This window comes from Phyllobates terribilis, unplaced genomic scaffold (assembly GCF_046119375.1).
Source record: "Phyllobates terribilis strain yellow unplaced genomic scaffold, ASM4611937v1 Scaffold_2__4_contigs__length_985480577, whole genome shotgun sequence".
NCBI classification, from domain to species: Eukaryota; Metazoa; Chordata; class Amphibia; order Anura; family Dendrobatidae; genus Phyllobates; species Phyllobates terribilis.
Window position 1 is genome coordinate 603090466 of NW_027362762.1, and position 26285 is coordinate 603116750.

Genomic DNA, 26285 nt, shown 5'->3' on the forward strand with positions numbered 1-26285 from the left:
CTGTTTTTCAAGCGTTTTCGCAGCCGTAAAAACGCTACGAGGGCACATGGCCTTGTACTCATTGTATTATGTTGCTCTGTTTCAAGAACAGCAACAAATCAAAATTCAGTGGCGTTTTATCAATATAGCGTACGTTTACAAATACACAATAGTAATTGTCATGTACACACTTCTCAGCATGTGAACTGGAGAGTGCCTGCATGGGTTAAGTTATCTCCTCTCACTTAATCCAGCACTCAACCTCTGTTTTAGGCTATAAAGTGAGCATAAATTAGACTGACATATTCAGCACACCCCGATTACTTATCGCTACCACCACTCAAACACATGGGGTGATGAGTCCCCAAAATCTATGTTACTGTCAGACAATCAAAAGCAGTCACACACTATTAAAGGCTACAGGTTCTTTTGGAGCGAACAAGGATCAACTTAAAGTCTTTAAGTTTTAATATAAAAATATACAATGCTTACAATAAATGTATGAAGATAAAAATAAAATGACACAAATATGCAAAACCAGGGCTGTGAAGCCAGTAACATAGTAACAGTCTTCCTTCAACCTTAAAAACTAAGTCCATCTAGTTCATCCCATAGCCTAACATGTTGATCCAGAGGAAGGCAAAAAACCCATGTGGCAAACACTAAGCTCCACATTGGGGAAAAAAATTCCTTCCCGACTCCATACGACAATCAGACTAGTTCCCTGGATCAACGCCCTATCAAGGAATCTAGTATATATAACCTGTAATGTTATACTTTTCAAGAAATGCATCCATGCCCTTCTTAAATTTTAATAGTGAATCACTCATTACAACATCATGCGGCAAAGAGTTCCATAGTCTCACTGCTCTTACAGTAAAGAATCCCCGTCTGTGATTATGATTAAACCTTCTTTCCTCCAGACGTAGAAGATGCCCCCTTGTCCCCGTCTCAGACCTCAGAGTAAAAAGATCAGTAGAAAGGTCTTTGTACTGTCCCCTCATATACTTGTACATAGTAATAAGATCACCCTTAAGCCTTCGTTTTTCCAAAGTAAATAACCCCAAGTGTAATAACCTGTCTTGGTATTGCAGACCCCCCAGTCCTCTAATAACCTTGGGCGCTCTTCTCTGCACCCGCTCTAGTTCAGCTATGTCTTTCTTATACACCGGAGACCAGAACTGTACACAGTATTCTAAGTGTGGTCGCACTGATGACTTGTATAGAGGTAAAATTATGTTCTCCTCATGAGCATCTATGCCTCTTTTAATGCATCCCATTATTTTATTTGCCTTTGCAGCAGCTGCCTGACACTGGCCACCAAACGTGAGCTTGTCGTCCACCAATACACCTAATTAAGCATATAATTGTACATTTTATTTCCTCTGCCCAAGTGCATTACCTTACATTTATCCCCATTAAAGCTCATTTGCCAATTAGCTTCTAGTTTACATAGATCCTCCTGTAATATAAAATTGTCCTCCTCTGTATTGATTACCCTGCAGAGTTTAGTGTCATCTGCAAATGTTGAAATACTACTCTGTATGCCCCCTACAAGGTCATTAATAAATATGTTAAAAAGAAGGGGTCCCAATACTGACCCCTGTGGTACCACACTGTTAACTGAGACCCAGTCTGAGTGTTTTCCCATTAATAATCACCCTTTGTTTCCTATCACTGAGCCAATTCTTAACCCACATACATATATTTTCCCCTATCTCCATTGCTCTCATTTTATGTATCAACCTTTTGTGTGGAACCGTATCAAAAGCTTTTGAAAAGTCCATATACACATCCACTGTTGTCTCGCGGTCTTCTCTCCGGTGCGTCCTGGCTCCCCCCGGCGGCTCGTGATGGTGTAAAAGGACCTTCCATGACATCATTTAGTCATGTGACAGGTCACGTGATCGCCGACGTCAGCTTAATATCCGCATGTACACATGTAGTCATGCGGATATTATGCAGTTCAATGCAAGTTAATGGCGGAAATTACGCTGCGTGTCCGCAAAATTAATGGACATGCTGCGGGTTTTTCCGCAATGATAATCAGCAGTGGAAATTTCCGCAGCATGTGCACAGCACATGTGGGTTATCATTGGGGATCATGGGGCACGTATTACCAAGCGTCTTTTAAGCGTTTTCGCTGCGGAAATTCCACGGCAAAAACATTTGAAAAACGCATAGTGGGCACGCAGCCTTAGGGTGACAGACTGATGCACAAAATGTAACTTTCTCATGAGGTGTGCCTCGCTTAGGTATTAAATAACTGGATGAAACTCATATGTGAAACCAGCCGAAGAAAAAAAGATTTCACTGCATGTCAGGTCACACCTCATGAAATGGACAAGCTGGCATACAATATGAAAGAGAGGATGGTGGAGATGCAGCCAAAGGGGAGGACTTTTTTTTTTGTAATGTAGCACACCAAAAAAAGCAACCAATATAAGAAAATGGTTAATACTGCTTATCTTACACAACTGAAACAAGTAACATGAAATTAATTATTTAAATCTTTAATGCTTAGAGAATGACTTGTAACCCTACCTGCCATCTGTGTTATAATGAAGTTCCATCACGGCCCCACTGTGACCCTTTAAAGTTGCATAGTTATCACAATCTCCATAAACATTCCATAGAACTGAAAAATATGGAAATGGAATATTCAGATACAATGTATGATTACTGCAGATAACAGATACTGAATTCTAACAACTTACAAAAACTATCTAGAAGCTTTTATTAGGGAATTCCTCAACCTCCCTTTATAGTTTTTTGGGGAATCTGTCAGTAGGATCAACCCTATAAGGGGATGCAGGTGATATCAATGTATCATTTTATTCAGCTTTCTATGTGCGATCAAAGAGAAATCCACATTTCTTATATGTAAATGAGCAGTTCAGGCCACTGCCCAGTAGGATTACCAGTAGAGGTCTTTGTATGTTTAGTGTTATCATATGCCTACATTAGGTGCTGACTCATTGAGGGGAGGGGTATGGATGGCCATGGGGACCAGTATGATTGGGTGCTGTGTATGAAGTTGTATGCATTGAGTGTATGGAAATATGATTCTTGCTTATTTGTCATCAAATCTTTTCTATTCTATCCACAGTATTGATCTAGAGTCAGAAGTGTTATTGACAGGATTCCAATGGTTGCTATTGTTTATTATGTGCAATAAAGCCTTTAAAAAAAAAATAAAAAAAAATCATGAGCTGTTCCGGACTATACGCCGGACACTGATCTGCATGAGAATTTGCTTCCAGAGCTTATTTTAAATGAATGGGGAAGTTACCAGTGTGAGACATGTAATAACAGAGAAGGACGAAATGCCTGGAATGAGGGTGCGGTGCACTGAGTCTTCAGGCTGGTTTCCTAAGCAAAGGAGCTATAGGAAAAAGGAGGAAAATCCAGCAATCGCAGAAAAAAAAATCTTAATCTTGTACAGCTCAAAAACGCTTTGACGTTTCGCGCCAATTTGAACTTTTAATTCTTCAATTTTTAATGTCTACAATAAATGTGATGTGTTAAGATTTTTTTTTCTGCGGTTGTTGGATTTTTCTCCTCCTTTTCCCATGTAATAACCGAGTCTGTTCTCCTGATCTCACTGCAGAGCTGTGCATGATTACGACTGTCAGTCCAGCATTAAAACACCAAAAAATGTAAAGTAAGAAAGGCACCTCCAAATAAAATCTTCAAGCTTTCATATCAAAACTCACTATACTCTATGACTAAGGCAGCATTGGGCACCAGAAACACATGAGAGTGTTTTAATTGCTAATGTGGAAATTTCAACTTTTTGATATGAAATAATGCTGGAAGATTTTATTTGGACGTACCCTTCCTACTTTACATTTTTTGGCGTATTTCTTTGTGGGTCAGCAATTTAGGATATGCCTATGACTTATCAAGATGGAAACAGGCATGTAATGATTTAGTACAGTGAGATCCTTCTTTTTCCCTTTCAAAGTTTTACAGCATTAAACACATCTGCAGTTGTCCTCTCATAGTGCTTCATCTTCCAAACCAGAGTCAGCCAGTGTTGCAATACAGCAGAACTGTAAGGGCCCCGTCACACTAAGCGATGCAGCAGCAATCCCGACAACGATCCCACCTGTCAGGGATCGTTGCTGCATCGCTAATACATCGCTGGTGAGCTGTCAAACAGGCAGGCTCACCAGCGATCAGGGGAGCAGCGACATCGTGGAAAGAATCTTTCCACGATGTCCTGCTCCCGTTACCAGCCTGCTGCAAGCAGGAGCAGGCTGGTAACTATGGTAAACATCGGGTTACTAAGTGCGCGTGTGCCCCTAGTAACCCGCTGTTTACCATGGATACCACTCTGCTACGGTGCGCGGGAGCCTCCGCGCACCGTAGCAGGCTGGTATCCATGGTAAACAGCGGGTTACTAAGTGCGCGCGTGCCCCTAGTAACCCGATGTTTACCATGGATACCAGCCTGATCGCTGGTCCCGCTGGTCACACACAGCGATGTGTGCTGACCAGCGGGTGGCCAACGACCAAAAAATGGTCCAGGACACTTTGCAACGATCAGCGACCTCACAGCAGGGGCCTGATCGTTGCAAAGTGTCACACACAGCGACATCGCTGGTGAGGTCGCTGGTGAGTCACCAAAACCATGACACAGCAGTGATCTCGCTATGTGAGACGGGGGCTTAAGAGCTGCTACAAGTGTGTTGGTAAGAAGACAAAGTTTAGTCCTACTGTGCTGTGTTAGTTACATGTCTCACATAGACACTCACTGTAGTATCCCAGCCATATGTATTGGTCTCTGAAATCCTGGGGACACTTTTAATAGCCGTTGGGGACAAAGTTGTGCTACTGACTAGTCATGCAAGCGGGGCCCAGCAGCTTCTCCAGAGTGACTGCAGACTTATCGGTTTTGACCGTACAACCCTGCCAACTTCTATCACATAACAAACAACATATGCATGAAAACTTTTTTTTTTTCAGTAGAAGAAATGCACCTACAGGCAAATATCTCCATAGTAGAGATATCTGCCCTGCACATTGCAATAGATTTTAGCTGTTGGAGTCCGTACATTGACATTTTATCTCCCAGTGAAGTGTCTTAGAAACATTAAGAAGCTCTGATATTTACAGCGTCAGGTATATATTTTTACATGCATTTTATAAAATCTAATCTAGAAAATATATTAAGTTGAGGTTCATTTTCCCATATAACACCAGCTAAAAAATACTTACGAATTAGTCTGTCAAATCCTGCAGATGCCAAAGTCAGTCCATTGGGGTGAAATTTGCAGCAGTAAACTTCTCCTTCATGTCCAGATAGCAGCATAATAGGAGCCTGGAGACTGGATGATCTCGGTGGACCCTACAACATAGCAAAAGTAGTGAAATATGTGGCTCAGCAGTCCTTGTATCAAAATTTCAAACGACCAAAAAACAATGCGCAGCAATAAATACACGTCTCCTCGGCAGGTTAAGTTCTACAGTAACAGCTGTCATCTACGGTAATGCTATTTTTACCTTGTGTTACTTGATAAGACTGTAATTGATAACCTTATCATAGGCTATCATGGAATTCATGTATTTAATAGTGATATAAAGTTTATTTATAGCATGAGAAAAAAAAATTCTGTTGTTCCAAAGTCACGAACTGTTTCAATTCCTCAATATTTCCGATTTCCGGCTGTGTCTGCAAACATTCTTTATATAAACGGCTGAAAGACTGAACGAACCTAAGCGCTCTATAGCTGCCCATAAATAAGATCTAGCCATTTCCCGAACCAACGTTCTGCTGACTGAAAACTCAGGAGAGCAGCAGGAAGACGACCAGTAACTTTTTAACCTTGTGATAGGTCCACTGAGTCAGAAGGGGGCTGTTTGTTCCCTCCATGGACCCCTGCCATGAACCAAAGCAGAGAACAACCCCTTAACAGCCGTGTATTACACCACCACATATACGGGTTATAATATCACAAGGGGAATACAACACCCTTCCAGGCAACAGGAAACCCACTGCTCACACGCACACACACACTGCTCACGCACACACACACACTGCTCACGCGCACGCACACACACACTGCTCACGCGCACACACACACACACACACACACACCCTGCTCGCGCACACACACACACACACACACACACCCTGCTCGCGCACACACACACACACACACACACACCCTGCTCGCGCACACACACACACACACACACCCTGCTCGCGCACACACACCCTGCACACGCACACCCTGCTCACGCACACCCTGCTCGCGCGCACACACACACACCCTGCTCGCGCGCACACGCACCCTGCTCACACGCACACTGCGCACGCGCACCCTGCGCACGCGCACCCTGCGCACGCGCACCCTGCGCACGCGCACCCTGCTCACGCGCACCCTGCTCACGCGCACGCACACACACCCTGCTCACGCGCACGCACACACACCCTGCTCACGCGCACGCACACACACTCTGCTCGCGCACGCACACACACCCTGCGCACACGCGCACCCTGCTCGCACGCGCGCACCCTGCTCGCACGCGCGCACCCTGCTCGCACGCGCGCACCCTGCTCGCACGCGCGCACCCTGCTCGCACGCGCGCACCCTGCTCGCACGCGCGCACCCTGCTCGCACGCGCGCACCCTGCTCGCGCGCACCCTGCTCGCGCGCACCCTGCTCGCGCGCACCCTGCTCGCGCGCACCCTGCTCGCGCGCACCCTGCTCGCGCGCACCCTGCTCGCGCGCACCCTGCTCGCGCGCACCCTGCTCGCGCGCACGCACACACACTCTGCTCGCGCACGCACACACACTCTGCTCGCGCACGCACACACACCCTGCTCGCGCACGCACACACACCCTGCTCACACACACACCCTGCTCACACACACACCCTGCTCACACACACACCCTGCTCACACACACACCCTGCTCACACACACACACCCTGCTCACACACACACACCCTGCTCACACACACACACCCTGCTCACACACACACACCCTGCTCACACACACACACCCTGCTCACACACACACACCCTGCTCACACACACACACCCTGCTCACACACACACACCCTGCTCACACACACACACCCTGCTCACACACACACACCCTGCTCACACACACACACCCTGCTCACACACACACACCCTGCTCACACACACACACCCTGCTCACACACACACACCCTGCTCACACACACACACCCTGCTCACACACACACACACCCTGCTCACACACACACACACCCTGCTCACACACACACACACCCTGCTCACACACACACACACCCTGCTCACACACACACACACCCTGCTCACACACACACACACCCTGCTCACACACACACACCCTGCTCACACACACACACCCTGCTCACACACACACACCCTGCTCACACACACACACCCTGCTCACACACACACACCCTGCTCACACACACACACCCTGCTCACACACACACACCCTGCTCACACACACACACCCTGCTCACACACACACACCCTGCTCACACACACACACCCTGCTCACACACACACACCCTGCTCACACACACACACCCTGCTCACACACACACACCCTGCTCACACACACACACCCTGCTCACACACACACACCCTGCTCACACACACACACCCTGCTCACACACACACACCCTGCTCACACACACACACCCTGCTCACACACACACACCCTGCTCACACACACACACCCTGCTCACACACACACACCCTGCTCACACACACACACCCTGCTCACACACACACACCCTGCTCACACACACACACCCTGCTCACACACACACACACACTGCTCACACACACACACACACTGCTCACACACACACACACACTGCTCACACACACACACTGCTCACACACACACACTGCTCACACACACACACTGCTCACACACACACACACTGCTCACACACACACACACTGCTCACACACACACACACTGCTCACACACACACACACACTGCTCACACACACACTGCTCACACACACACACACACTGCACACACACACACACACACACTGCTCACACACACACACACTGCTCACACACACACTGCTCACACACACACACACTGCTCACACACACACACACTGCTCACACACACACACACTGCTCACACACACACACACTGCTCACACACACACACACACTGCTCACACACACACACACACTGCTCACACACACACTGCTCACACACACACACACACACTGCTCACACACACACACACACACTGCTCACACACACACACACACACACTGCTCACACACACACACACTGCTCACACACACACACACTGCTCACACACACACACACTGCTCACACACACACACACTGCTCACACACACACACACTGCTCACACACACACACACTGCTCACACACACACACACTGCTCACACACACACACACTGCTCACACACACACACTGCTCACACACACACTGCTCACACACACACTGCTCACACACACACTGCTCACACACACTGCTCACACACACACACACTGCTCACACACACACTGCTCACACACACACACACTGCTCACACACACACACTGCTCACACACACACACTGCTCACACACACACACTGCTCACACACACTGCTCACACACACTGCTCACACACACACACACACACTGCTCACACACACACACACTGCTCACACACACACACACTGCTCACACACACACACACTGCTCACACACACACTGCTCACACACACACTGCTCACACACACACTGCTCACACACACACTGCTCACACACACACTGCTCACACACACACACACTGCTCACACACACACACACACTGCTCACACACACACACACTGCTCACACACACACACACACTGCTCACACACACTGCTCACACACACACTGCTCACACACACACTGCTCACACACACACTGCTCACACACACACTGCTCACACACACACTGCTCACACACACACTGCTCACACACACACTGCTCACACACACACTGCTCACACACACACTGCTCACACACACACACTGCTCACACACACACACTGCTCACACACACACACACCTCACACACACACTGCTCACACACACACTGCTCACACACACACACTGCTCACACACACACTGCTCACACACACACTGCTCACACACACACTGCTCACACACACACACACTGCTCACACACACACACACTGCTCACACACACACACACTGCTCACACACACACTGCTCACACACACACACACTGCTCACACACACACACACACTGCTCACACACACACACACTGCTCACACACACACACACTGCACACACACACACACACTGCACACACACACACACACTGCACACACACACTGCTCACACACACACACTGCTCACACACACACACTGCTCACACACACACACACTGCTCACACACACACACACTGCTCACACACACACACACTGCTCACACACACACACTGCTCACACACACACACTGCTCACACACACACACTGCTCACACACTGCTCACACACACACACTGCTCACACACACACACACTGCTCCCCCACCTGCTGCACACACATTGCTCACACACACTGCTCCCCCACCCGCTGCACAAACATTGCTCACACACACTGCTCCCCCACCCGCTGCGCACACATTGCTCACACACACTGCTCCCCACCCGCTGCGCACACATTGCTCACACACTGCTCCCCACCCGCTGCACACACATTGCTCACACACACTGCTCCCCCACCCGCTGCACACACATTGCTCACACACACTGCTCCCCCACCCGCTGCACACACATTGCTCCCCACAAGCTGCGCACACACATTGCCCACACTGCTCCCCACCCGCTGCACACACACTGCTCACACACCTGCTGCACACACTGCACAACATTGCTCACACACATTGGTCACACACACACTGCTGCCCACCCGCTGCACACACATTGTTCCCCCACCCGCTGCACACACATTGCTCACACACACTGCTCCCCCACCCGCTGCACACACACTGCTCCCCCACCCGCTGCACACACACTGCTCCCCCACCCGCTGCACACACATTGCTCACACACACTGCTCCCCCACCCGCTGCACACACATTGCTCACACACACTGCTCCCCCACCCGCTGCACACACACTGCTCACACACACTGCTCCCCACCCGCTGCACACACACTGCTCACACACACTGCTCCCCACCCGCTGCACACACATTGCTCACACACTGCTCCCCACCCGCTCCCCACCCACTGCTCACACACACTGCTCCCCACCCGCTGCACACACACACTGCTCCCCACCCGCTGCACACACACACTGCTCCCCCACCCGGTGCGCACACACACTGCTCCCCCACCCGGTGCGCACACATTGCTCACACACACTGCTCCCCCACCCGGTGCGCACACATTGCTCACACACACTGCTCCCCCACCCGCTGCACACACATTGCTCACACACACTGCTCCCCCACCCGCTGCACACACATTGCTCACACACACTGCTCACACACACTGCTCCCCACCCGCTGCACACACATTGCTCACACACACTGCTCCCCACCCGCTGCACACACATTGCTCACACACACTGCTCCCCACCCGCTGCACACACATTGCTCACACACACTGCTCCCCACCCGCTGCACACACATTGCTCTCCTACCTGCTGCACACACATTGCTCACACACTGCTCCCCCACCTGCTGCACACACATTGCTCCCCCACCCGCTGCACACACACTGCTCACACACACTGCTCCCCACCCGCTGCACACACATTGCTCACACACACTGCTCCCCCACCTGCTGCACACACATTGCTCACACACACTGCTCCCCTACCTGCTGCACACACACTGCTCCCCACCCGCTGCACACACACTGCTCACACACACTGCTCCCCACCCGCTGCACACACACTGCTCACACACACTGCTCCCCACCCGCTGCACACACATTGCTCACACACACTGCTCCCCACCCGCTGCACACACATTGCTCACACACACTTCTCCCCCACCCGCTGCACACACATTGCTCACACACACTGCTCCCCCACCCGCTGCGCACACACTGCTCACACACACTGCTCCCCACCCGCTGCACACACACTGCTCACACACACTGCTCCCCACCCGCTGCACACACATTGCTCACACACTGCTCCCCACCCGCTCCCCACCCACTGCTCACACACACTGCTCCCCACCCGCTGCACACACACACTGCTCCCCACCCGCTGCACACACACACTGCTCCCCCACCCGGTGCGCACACACACTGCTCCCCCACCCGGTGCGCACACATTGCTCACACACACTGCTCCCCCACCTGCTGCACACACATTGCTCACACACTGCTCCCCCACCTGCTGCACACACACTGCTCCCCCACCCGCTGCACACACATTGCTCACACACACTGCTCCCCCACCCGCTGCACACACATTGCTCACACACACTGCTCCCCCACCCGCTGCACACACATTGCTCACACACACTGCTCCCCCACCCGCTGCACACACATTGCTCACACACACTGCTCCCCCACCCGCTGCACACACATTGCTCACACACACTGCTCCCCCACCCGCTGCACACACATTGCTCACACACACTGCTCCCCCACCCGCTGCACACACATTGCTCACACACACTGCTCCCCCACCCGCTGCACACACATTGCTCACACACACTGCTTCCCACCCGCTGCACACACATTGCTCACACACACTGCTCCCCCACCCACTGCACACACATTGCTCACACACACTGCTCCCCCACCCGCTGCACACACATTGCTCACACACACTGCTCCCCACCCGCTGCACACACATTGCTCACACACATTGCTCACACACACTGCTCCCCCACCCGCTGCACACACATTGCTCACACACACTGCTCCCCTACCCGCTGCACACACATTGCTCCCCACCCGCTGCACACACATTGCTCACACACACTGCTCCCCCACCTGCTGCACACACATTGCTCACACACACTGCTCCCCCACCTGCTGCACACACATTGCTCACACACACTGCTCCCCCACCTGCTGCACACACACTGCTCCCTACACTGCTCCCCTACCTGCTGCACACACACTGCTCACACACACTGCTCACACACACTGCTCACACACACTGCTCACACACACTGCTCACACACACTGCTCACACACACTGCTCACACACACTGCTCACACACACTGCTCACACACACTGCTCCCCCACCCGCTGCACACACATTGCTCACACACACTGCTCCCCACCCGCTGCACACACATTGCTCACACACATTGCTCCCCCCCCGCTGCACACACATTGCTCACACACACTGCTCCCCTACCTGCTGCACACACAGCGCTCACACTGCTCCCCACCCGCTGCGCACACATTGCTCACACACACTGCTCCCCACCCGCTGCACACACATTGCTCACACACACATTGCTCACACACTGCTCCCTACCCGCTCCACACACACACTGCTCCCCCACCCGCTGCACACACATTGCTCACACACACACTGCTCCCCCACCCGCTGCACACACATTGCTCACACACACTGCTCCCCCACCTGCTGCACACACACTGCTCCCCCACCCGCTGCACACACACATTGCTCACACACACTGCTCCCCCACCCGCTGCACACACATTGCTCACACACACACTGCTCCCCCACCTGCTGCACACACATTGCTCACACACACTGCTCCCACACCCGCTGCACACACACTGCTCCCCACCCGCTGCACACACATTGCTCACACACACTGCTCCCCACCCGCTGCACACACATTGCTCACACACACTGCTCCCCCACCCGCTGCACACACATTGCTCACACACACTGCTCCCCCACCCACTGCACACACACTGCTCCCCCACCCGCTGCACACACACTGCTCCCCCACCCGCTGCACACACATTGCTCACACACACTGCTTCCCCACCCGCTGCACACACATTGCTCACACACACTGCTCCCCCACCCGCTGCACACACATTGCTCACACACACTGCTCCCCCACCCGCTGCACACACATTGCTCACACACACTGCTCCCCCACCCGCTGCACACATTGCTGACACACACTGCTCCCCCACCCGCTGCACACACATTGCTCCCCCACCTGCTGCACACACACACACTGCTCCCCCACCCGCTGCACACACATTGCTCACACACACACACTGCTCCCCCACCTGCTGCACACACATTGCTCACACACACACACACTGCTCCCCCACCTGCTGCACACACACTGCTCCACCTGCTCACACACACATTGCTCACACACACTGCTCCCCCACCTGCTGCACACACATTGCTCACACACACTGCTCCCCACCCGCTGCACACACATTGCTCACACACACTGCTCCCCCACCCGCTGCACACACATTGCTCACACACACTGCTCCCCCACCCGCTGCACACACATTGCTCACACACACACACTGCTCCCCCACCCGCTGCACACACACTGCTCCCGCACCTGCTGCACACACATTGCTCACACACACTGCTCCCCCACCCGCTGCACACACATTGCTCACACACACTGCTCCCCCACCCGCTGCACACACATTGCTCACACACACACTGCTCCCCCACCCGCTGCTCACACACACTGCTCCCCCACCCGCTGCACACACACACTGCTCCCCACCCGCTGCACACACATTGCTCACACATTGCTCCCCCACCCGCTGCACACACATTGCTCACACACACACTGCTCCCCCACCCGCTGCACACACATTGCTCACACACACTGCTCCCCACCCGCTGCACACACATTGCTCACACACACACACTGCTCCCCCACCTGCTGCACACACATTGCTCACACACACTGCTCCCCCACCCGCTGCACACACATTGCTCACACACACTGCTCCCCACCCTGCTGCACACACATTGCTCACACACACTGCTCCCCCACCCGCTGCACACACACTGCTCCCCACCCGCTGCACACACACTGCTCACACACTGCTCCCTACCCGCTGCACACACATTGCTCACACACTGCTCCCCCACCCGCTGCACACACATTGCTCACACACACACACTGCTCCCCCACCTGCTGCACACACATTGCTCACACACACTGCTCCCCCACCTGCTGCACACACATTGCTCACACACACTGCTCCCCACCCGCTGCACACACACACACTGCTCCCCCACCCGCTGCACACACATTGCTCACACACACTGCTCCCCCACCCGCAGCACACACATTGCTCACACACACTGCTCCCCACCCGCTGCACACACATTGCTCACACACACTGCTCCCCCACCCGCTGCACACACATTGCTCACACACACTGCTCCCCCACCCGCTGCACACACATTGCTCACACACACTGCTCCCCCACCCGCTGCACACACATTGCTGACACACACTGCTCCCCCACCCGCTGCACACACATTGCTGACACACTGCTCCCCCACCCGCTGCACACACATTGCTCACACACACTGCTCCCCCACCTGCTGCACACACACACTGCTCCCCCACCCGCTGCACACACATTGCTCACACACACACTGCTCCCCCACCCGCTGCACACACATTGCTCACACACACTGCTCCCCCACCTGCTGCACACACATTGCTCCCCCACCTGCTGCACACACACACACTGCTCCCCCACCCATTGCACACACATTGCTCCCCCACACACACACTGCTCCCCCACCTGCTGCACACACATTGCTCCCCCACCCGCTGCACACACACACACTGCTCCCCCACCCGCTGCACACACATTGCTCACACACACTGCTCCCCCACCCGCAGCACACACATTGCTCACACACACTGCTCCCCACCCGCTGCACACACATTGCTCACACATTGCTCACACACACTGCTTCCCCACCCGCTGCACACACATTGCTCACACACACTGCTTCCCCACCCGCTGCACACACATTGCTCACACACACTGCTCCCCCACCCGCTGCACACACATTGCTCACACACACACTGCACACACATTGCTCACACACACTGCTCCCCACCCGCTGCACACACATTGCTCACACACTGCTCCCTACCCGCTGCACACACATTGCTCACACACTGCTCCCTACCCGCTGCACACACATTGCTCACACACTGCTCCCTACCCGCTGCACACACATTGCTCACACACTGCTCCCTACCCGCTGCACACACATTGCTCACACACTGCTCCCCCACCCGCTGCACACACACTGCTCCCCCACCCGCTGCACACACACTGCTCACACACCCGCTGCACACACACTGCTCACACACACTGCTCCCCCACCCGCTGCACACACATTGCTCACACACACTGCTCCCCACCCGCTGCACAGACACACACTGCTCCCCCACCTGCTGCACACACACTGCTCCCCCACCCGCTGCACACACATTGCTCACACACACTGCTCCCCCACCCGCTGCACACACATTGCTCACACACTGCTCCCCACCCGCTGCACACACATTGCTCACACACTGCTCCCTACCCGCTGCACACACATTGCTCACACACTGCTCCCCCACCCGCTGCACACACATTGCTCACACACACACACTGCTCCCCCACCTGCTGCACACACATTGCTCACACACACTGCTCCCCCACCCGCTGCACACACATTGCTCACACACACTGCTCCCCCACCCGCTGCACACACATTGCTCACACACTGCTCCCTACCCGCTGCACACACATTGCTCACACACACTGCTCCCCCACCTGCTGCACACACATTGCTCACACACACTGCTCCCCCACCCGCTGCACACACATTGCTCACACACACTGCTCCCCCACCCGCTGCACACACATTGCTCACACACACTGCTCCCCACCCGCTGCACACACACACTGCTCCCCCACCTGCTGCACACACATTGCTCCCCCACCCGCTGCACACACATTGCTCACACACACTGCTCCCCCACCCGCTGCACACACATTGCTCACACACTGCTCCCCACCCGCTGCATACACATTGCTCACACACTGCTCCCTACCCGGTGCACACACATTGCTCACACACTGCTCCCCCACCCGCTGCACACACATTGCTCACACACACTGCTCCCCCACCCGCTGCACACACATTGCTCACACACTGCTCCCTACCCGGTGCACACACATTGCTCACACACTGCTCCCCACCCGCTGCACACACATTGCTCACACACACACACTGCTCCCCCACCTGCTGCACACACATTGCTCACACACACTGCTCCCCCACCCGCTGCACACACATTGCTCACACACACTGCTCCCCACCCTGCTGCACACACATTTCTCACACACACTGCTCCCCACACATTGCTCACACACACTGCTCCCCACCCTGCTGCACACACATTTCTCACACACACTGCTCCCCCACCCGCTGCACACACATTGCTCACACACTGCTCCCCACCCGCTGCACACACATTGCTCACACACACTGCTCCCCACCCGCTGCACACACATTGCTCACACACTGCTCCCTACCCGCTGCACACACATTGCTCACACACTGCTCCCTACCAGCTGCACACACATTGCTCACACACTGCTCCCCCACCCGCTGCACACACATTGCTCACACACACACACTGCTCCCCCACCTGCTGCACACACATTGCTCACACACACTGCTCCCCCACCTGCTGCACACACATTGCTCACACACACTGCTCCCCACCCGCTGCACACACATTGCTCACACACACTGCTCCCCCACCCGCAGCACACACATTGCTCACACACACTGCTCCCCCACCCGCTGCACACACATTGCTCACACACACTGCTCCCCACCCGCTGCACACACATTGCTCACACACACTGCTCCCCCACCCGCTGCACACACATTGCTCACACACACTGCTCCCCCACCTGCTGCACACACACACTGCTCCCCCACCCGCTGCACACACATTGCTCACACACACACTGCTCCCCCACCCGCTGCACACACATTACTCACACACACTGCTCCCCCACCTGCTGCACACACACACACTGCTCCCCCACCCGCTGCACACACATTGCTCCCCCACACACACACTGCTCCCCCACCTGCTGCACACACACATTGCTCACACACACTGCTCCCCCACCTGCTGCACACACATTGCTCACACACACTGCTCCCCCACCTGCTGCACACACATTGCTCACACACACTGCTCCCCACCCGCTGCACACACATTGCTCACACACACTGCTCCCCCACCCGCTGCACACACATTGCTCACACACACACACTGCTCCCCCACCCGCTGCACACACATTGCTCACACACACACACTGCTCCCCCACCCGCTGCACACACATTGCTCACACACACTGCTCCCCACCCGCTGCACACACATTGCTCACACACTGCTCCCCACCCGCTGCACACACATTGCTCACACACTGCTCCCTACCCGCTGCACACACACTGCTCCCTACCCGCTGCACACACATTGCTCACACACTGCTCCCCCACCCGCTGCACACACATTGCTCACACACACTGCTCCCCCACCCGCTGCACACACACTGCTCACACACACTGCTCCCCCACCCGCTGCACACACATTGCTCACACACACACACACTGCTCCCCCACCTGCTGCACACACATTGCTCCCCCACCCGCTGCACACACATTGCTCACACACACTGCTCCCCCACCCGCTGCACACACATTGCTCACACACTGCTCCCCACCCGCTGCACACACATTGCTCACACACTGCTCCCTACCCGCTGCACACACATTGCTCACACACTGCTCCCCCACCCGCTGCACACACATTGCTCACACACACACACTGCTCCCCCACCTGCTGCACACACATTGCTCACACACACTGCTCCCCCACCCGCTGCACACACATTGCTCACACACACTGCTCCCCCACCCGCTGCACACACATTGCTCACACACTGCTCCCTACCCGCTGCACACACATTGCTCACACACACTGCTCCCCCACCCGCTGCACACACATTGCTCACACACACACACTGCTCCCCCACCTGCTGCACACACACTGCTCACACACACTGCTCCCCCACCCGCTGCACACACATTGCTCACACACTGCTCCCTACCCGCTGCACACACATTGCTCACACACTGCTCCCTACCCGCTGCACACACATTGCTCACACACTGCTCCCCCACCCGCTGCACACACATTGCTCACACACCCGCTGCACACACATTGCTCACACACACTGCTCCCCACCCGCTGCACACACACACTGCTCCCCCACCTGCTGCACACACACACTGCTCCCCCACCCGCTGCACACACATTGCTCACACACACTGCTCCCCCACCCGCTGCACACACATTGCTCACACATTGCTCACACACTGCTCCCTACCCGCTGCACACACATTGCTCACACACTGCTCCCCCACCCGCTGCACACACATTGCTCACACACACTGCTCCCCCACCCGCTGCACACACACTGCTCACACACACTGCTCCCCCACCCGCTGCACACACATTGCTCACACACACACACTGCTCCCCCACCTGCTGCACACACATTGCTCCCCCACCCGCTGCACACACATTGCTCACACACACTGCTCCCCCACCCGCTGCACACACATTGCTCACACACTGCTCCCCACCCGCTGCACACACATTGCTCACACACTGCTCCCTACCCGCTGCACACACATTGCTCACACACTGCTCCCCCACCCGCTGCACACACATTGCTCACACACACACACTGCTCCCCCACCTGCTGCACACACATTGCTCACACACACTGCTCCCCCACCCGCTGCACACACATTGCTCACACACACTGCTCCCCCACCCGCTGCACACACATTGCTCACACACATTGCTCCCCCACCCGCTGCACACACATTGCTCACACACACACACTGCTCCCCCACCTGCTGCACACACATTGCTCACACACACTGCTCCCCCACCTGCTGCACACACATTGCTCACACACACTGCTCCCCCACCCGCTGCACACACATTGCTCACACACCCGCTGCACACACATTGCTCACACACACTGCTCCCCACCCGCTGCACACACACACTGCTCCCCCACCTGCTGCACACACACACTGCTCCCCCACCTGCTGCACACACACATTGCTCCCCCACCCGCTGCACACACATTGCTCCCCCACCCGCTGCACACACATTGCTCACACACACTGCTCCCCCACCCGCTGCACACACATTGCTCACACACTGCTCCCCACCCGCTGCACACACATTGCTCACACACTGCTCCCTACCCGCTGCACACACATTGCTCACACACTGCTCCCCACCCGCTGCACACACATTGCTCACACACTGCTCCCTACCCGCTGCACACACATTGCTCACACACACTGCTCCCCACCCGCTGCGCACACATTGCTCACACACACTGCTAGCCCACCCGCTGCACACACATTGCTCACACACACTGCTCCCCACCCGCTGCACACACATTGCTCACACACTGCTCCCCACCCGCTGCACACACATTGCTCACACACTGCTCCCCACCCGCTGCACACACATTGCTCACACACACACACTGCTCCCCCACCTGCTGCACACACATTGCTCACACACACTGCTCCCCCACCCGCTGCACACACACTGCTCCCCACCCTGCTGCACACACATTGCTCACACACACTGCTCCCCCACCCGCTGCACACACATTGCTCACACACTGCTCCCCACCCGCTGCACACACATTGCTCACACACTGCTCCCTACCCGCTGCACACACATTGCTCACACACTGCTCCCCCACCCGCTGCACACACATTGCTCACACACACACACTGCTCCCCCACCTGCTGCACACACATTGCTCACACATACTGCTCCCCCACCTGCTGCACACACATTGCTGACACACACTGCTCCCCACCCGCTGCACACACACACACACTGCTCCCCCACCTGCTGCACACACATTGCTCCCCCACCCGCTGCACACACATTGCTCACACACACTGCTCCCCCACCCGCAGCACACACATTGCTCACACACTGCTCCCCACCCGCTGCACACACATTGCTCACACACACTGCTCCCCCACCCGCTGCACACACATTGCTCACACACACTGCTTCCCCACCCGCTGCACACACATTGCTCACACACACTGCTCCCCCACCCGCTGCACACACATTGCTCACACACACTGCTCCCCCACCCGCTGCACACACATTGCTCACACACACTGCTCCCCCACCCGCTGCACACACATTGCTGACACACACTGCTCCCCCACCCGCTGCACACACATTGCTGACACACACTGCTCCCCCACCCGCTGCACACACATTGCTCACACACACTGCTCCCCCACCTGCTGCACACACACACTGCTCCCCCACTCGCTGCACACACATTGCTCACTCACACACACACTGCTCCCCCACCCGCTGCACACACATTGCTCACACACACTGCTCCCCCACCTGCTGCACACACACACACTGCTCCCCCACCCGCTGCACACACATTGCTCCCCCACACACACACTGCTCCCCCACCTGCTGCACACACACATTGCTCACACACACTGCTCCCCCACCTGCTGCACACACATTGCTCACACACACTGCTCCCCCACCTGCTGCACACACATTGCTCACACACACTGCTCCCCCACCTGCTGCACACACATTGCTCACACACACTGCTCCCCCACCTGCTGCACACACATTGCTCACACACACTGCTCCCCACCCGCTGCACACACATAGCTCACACACTGCTCCCTACCCGCTGCACACACATTGCTCACACACACTGCTCCCCCACCCGCTGCACACACATTGCTCACACACACTGCTCCCCCACCCGCTGCACACACATTGCTCACACACACTGCTCCCCCACCCGCTGCACACACATTGCTCACACACACACTGCACACACATTGCTCACACACACTGCTCCCCACCCGCTGCACACACATTGCTCACACACTGCTCCCCACCCGCTGCACACACATTGCTCACATACTGCTCCCTACCCGCTGCACACACATTGCTCACACACTGCTCCCTACCCGCTGCACACACATTGCTCACACACTGCTCCCTACCCGCTGCACACACATTGCTCACACACTGCTCCCCCACCCGCTGCACACACACTGCTCCCCCACCCGCTGCACACACACACTGCTCCCCCACCCGCTGCACACACACTGCTCCCCCACCCGCTGCACACACATTGCTCACACACACTGCTCCCCACCCGCTGCACACGCACACACTGCTCCCCCACCTGCTGCACACACATTGCTCACACACTGCTCCCCCACCCGCTGCACACACACTGCTCCCCCACCCGCTGCACACACACTGCTCACACACACTGCTCCCCCACCCGCTGCACACACACTGCTCACACACACTGCTCCCCCACCCGCTGCACACACACTGCTCCCCACCCGCTGCACACACACACACACTGCTCCCCCACCTGCTGCACACACATTGCTCCCCCACCCGCTGCACACACATTGCTCACACACACTGCTCCCCCACCCGCTGCACACACATTGCTCACACACTGCTCCCCACCCGCTGCACACACATTGCTCACACACTGCTCCCCACCCGCTGCACACACATTGCTCACACACTGCTCTCTACCCGCTGCACACACATTGCTCACACACTGCTCCCCCACCCGCTGCACACACATTGCTCACACACACTGCTCCCCCACCCGCTGCACACACATTGCTCACACACACTGCTCCCCACCCGCTGCACACACATTGCTCACACACTGCTCCCCACCCGCTGCATACACATTGCTCACACACTGCTCCCTACCCGGTGCACACACATTGCTCACACACTGCTCCCCCACCCGCTGCACACACATTGCTCACACACTGCTCACACACACTGCTCCCCCACCCGCTGCACACACATTGCTCACACACACACTGCTCCCCCACCCGCTGCACACACATTGCTCACACACACTGCTCCCCACCCGCTGCATACACATTGCTCACACACTGCTCCCCACCCGCTGCACACACATTGCTCACACACACACACTGCTCCCCCACCTGCTGCACACACATTGCTCACACACACTGCTCCCCCACCCGCTGCACACACATTGCTCACACACACTGCTCCCCACCCTGCTGCACACACACTGCTCCCCACCCTGCTGCACACACATTTCTCACACACACTGCTCCCCCACCCGCTGCACACACATTGCTCACACACTGCTCCCCACCCGCTGCACACACATTGCTCACACACACTGCTCCCCACCCGCTGCACACACATTGCTCACACACTGCTCCCTACCCGCTGCACACACATTGCTCACACACTGCTCCCTACCAGCTGCACACACATTGCTCACACACTGCTCCCCCACCCGCTGCACACACATTGCTCACACACAAACACTGCTCCCCCACCTGCTGCACACACATTGCTCACACACACTGCTCACACACACTGCTCCCCCACCTGCTGCACACACATTGCTCACACACACTGCTCCCCCACCCGCTGCACACACATTGCTGACACACACTGCTCCCCCACCCGCTGCACACACATTGCTCACACACACTGCTCCCCCACCCGCTGCACACACATTGCTCACACACACACTGCTCCCCCACCCGCTGCACACACATTGCTCACACACACTGCTCCCCCACCTGCTGCACACACATTGCTCCCCCACCTGCTGCACACACACACACTGCTCCCCCACCCGCTGCACACACATTGCTCCCCCACACACACACTGCTCCCCCACCTGCTGCACACACACATTGCTCACACACACTGCTCCCCCACCTGCTGCACACACATTGCTCACACACACTGCTCCCCCACCTGCTGCACACACATTGCTCACACACACTGCTCCCCACCCGCTGCACACACATTGCTCACACACACTGCTCCCCCACCCGCTGCACACACATTGCTCACACACACACACTGCTCCCCCACCCGCTGCACACACATTGCTCACACACACACACTGCTCCCCCACCCGCTGCACACACATTGCTCACACACACTGCTCCCCCACCCGCTGCACACACATTGCTCACACACACACACTGCTCCCCACCCGCTGCACACACATTGCTCACACACTGCTCCCTACCCGCTGCACACACATTGCTCACACACTGCTCCCTACCCGCTGCACACACATTGCTCACACACTGCTCCCCCACCCGCTGCACACACATTGCTCACACACACTGCTCCCCCACCCGCTGCACACACACTGCTCCCCCACCCGCTGCACACACACTGCTCACACACACACACTGCTCCCCCAACTGCTGCACACACATTGCTCCCCCACCCGCTGCACACACATTGCTCACACACACTGCTCCCCCACCCGCTGCACACACATTGCTCACACACTGCTCCCCACCCGCTGCACACACATTGCTCACACACTGCTCCCTACCCGCTGCACACACATTGCTCACACACTGCTCCCCCACCCGCTGCACACACATTGCTCACACACACACACTGCTCCCCCACCTGCTGCACACACATTGCTCACACACACTGCTCCCCCACCCGCTGCACACACATTGCTCACACACACTGCTCCCCCACCCGCTGCACACACATTGCTCACACACTGCTCCCCTACCCGCTGCACACACATTGCTCACACACACTGCTCCCCCACCTGCTGCACACACACACTGCTCCCCCACCCGCTGCACACACATTGCTCACACACACACTGCTCCCCCACCCGCTGCACACACATTGCTCACACACACTGCTCCCCCACCTGCTGCACACACATTGCTCCCCCACCTGCTGCACACACACACACTGCTCCCCCACCCGCTGCACACACATTGCTCCCCCACACACACACTGCTCCCCCACCTGCTGCACACACATTGCTCACACACACTGCTCCCCCACCTGCTGCACACACATTGCTCACACACACTGCTCCCCCACCCGCTGCACACACATTGCTCACACCCGCTGCACACACATTGCTCACACACACTGCTCCCCACCCGCTGCACACACACACTGCTCCCCCACCTGCTGCCCCACCTGCTGCACACACATTGCTCCCCCACCCGCTGCACACACATTGCTCACACACACTGCTCCCCCACCCGCTGCACACACATTGCTCACACACACTGCTCCCCACCCGCTGCACACACATTGCTCACACACTGCTCCCTACCCGCTGCACACACATTGCTCACACACTGCTCCCCCACCCGCTGCACACACATTGCTCACACACACTGCTCCCCCACCCGCTGCACACACACTGCTCACACACACTGCTCCCCCACCCGCTGCACACACATTGCTCACACACACACACTGCTCCCCCACCTGCTGCACACACATTGCTCCCCCACCCGCTGCACACACATTGCTCACACACTGCTCCCCACCCGCTGCACACACATTGCTCACACACTGCTCCCTACCCGCTGCACACACATTGCTCACACACTGCTCCCCCACCCGCTGCACACACATTGCTCACACACACACACTGCTCCCCCACCTGCTGCACACACATTGCTCACACACACTGCTCCCCCACCCGCTGCACACACATTGCTCACACACACTGCTCCCCCACCCGCTGCACACACATTGCTCACACACTGCTCCCTACCCGCTGCACACACATTGCTCACACACACTGCTCCCCCACCCGCTGCACACACATTGCTCACACACTGCTCCCTACCTGCTGCACACACATTGCTCACACACACTGCTCCCCCACCTGCTGCACACACATTGCTCACACACACTGCTCCCCCACCCGCTGCACACACATTGCTCACACACCCGCTGCACACACATTGCTCACACACACTGCTCCCCACCCGCTGCACACACACACTGCTCCCCCACCTGCTGCACACACATTGCTCCCCCACCCGCTGCACACACATTGCTCCCCCACCCGCTGCACACACATTGCTCACACACTGCTCCCCACCCGCTGCACACACATTGCTCACACACTGCTCCCTACCCGCTGCACACACATTGCTCACACACTGCTCCCTACCCGCTGCACACACATTGCTCACACATTGCTCCCCCACCCGCTGCACACACATTGCTCACACATTGCTCCCCCACCCGCTGCGCACACATTGCTCACACACACTGCTCCCCCACCCGCTGCACACACATTGCTCACACACACTGCTCCCCCACCCGCTGCACACACATTGCTCACACACACTGCTCCCCACCCGCTGCACACACATTGCTCCCCCACCCGCTGCGCACACATTGCTCACACACACTGCTCCCCCACCCGCTGCACACACATTGCTCACACACACTGCTCCCCCACCCGCTGCACACACATTGCTCACACACACACTGCACACACATTGCTCACACACACTGCTCCCCACCCGCTGCACACACATTGCTCACACACTGCTCCCTACCCGCTGCACACACATTGCTCACACACTGCTCCCTACCCGCTGCACACACATTGCTCACACACTGCTCCCTACCCGCTGCACACACATTGCTCACACACTGCTCCCCCACACTGCTCCCCCACCCGCTGCACACACACTGCTCACACACACTGCTCCCCCACCCGCTGCACACACACTGCTCACACACACTGCTCCCCCACCCGCTGCACACACATTGCTCACACACACTGCTCCCCACCCACTGCTCCCCCACCTGCTGCACACACATTGCTCACACACACTGCTCCCCCACCCGCTGCACACACATTGCTCACACACTGCTCCCCACCCGCTGCACACACATTGCTCACACACTGCTCCCTACCCGCTGCACACACATTGCTCACACACTGCTCCCCCACCCGCTGCACACACATTGCTCACACACACACACTGCTCCCCCACCTGCTGCACACACATTGCTCACACACACTGCTCCCCCACCCGCTGCACACACATTGCTCACACACACTGCTCCCCCACCCGCTGCACACACATTGCTCACACACTGCTCCCTACCCGCTGCACACACATTGCTCACACACACTGCTCCCCCACCTGCTGCACACACATTGCTCACACACACTGCTCCCCCACCCGCTGCACACACACTGCTCCCCCACCCGCTGCACACACATTGCTCACACACACTGCTCCCCACCCGCTGCACACACACACTGCTCCCCCACCTGCTGCACACACATTGCTCCCCCACCCGCTGCACACACATTGCTCACACACA

At 56.2% G+C, this 26285-nt stretch overlaps 1 protein-coding gene across 1 annotated transcript in view; it reads right to left on the reverse strand.

Annotated features, from left to right (window-relative positions):
• SNRNP40 (small nuclear ribonucleoprotein U5 subunit 40) overlaps window positions 1–26285 on the reverse strand; it is an 83659-nt gene that overhangs the window by 39373 nt on the left and 18001 nt on the right. The window contains exons 2-3 of the mRNA XM_073666503.1: window positions 5202–5331; window positions 2524–2617 (exon numbers count right to left, since the gene is read on the reverse strand). Of these exons, the coding sequence (XP_073522604.1) occupies window positions 2524–2617; window positions 5202–5331 (224 nt within the window). The remainder of the gene's footprint in view (window positions 1–2523; window positions 2618–5201; window positions 5332–26285) is intronic.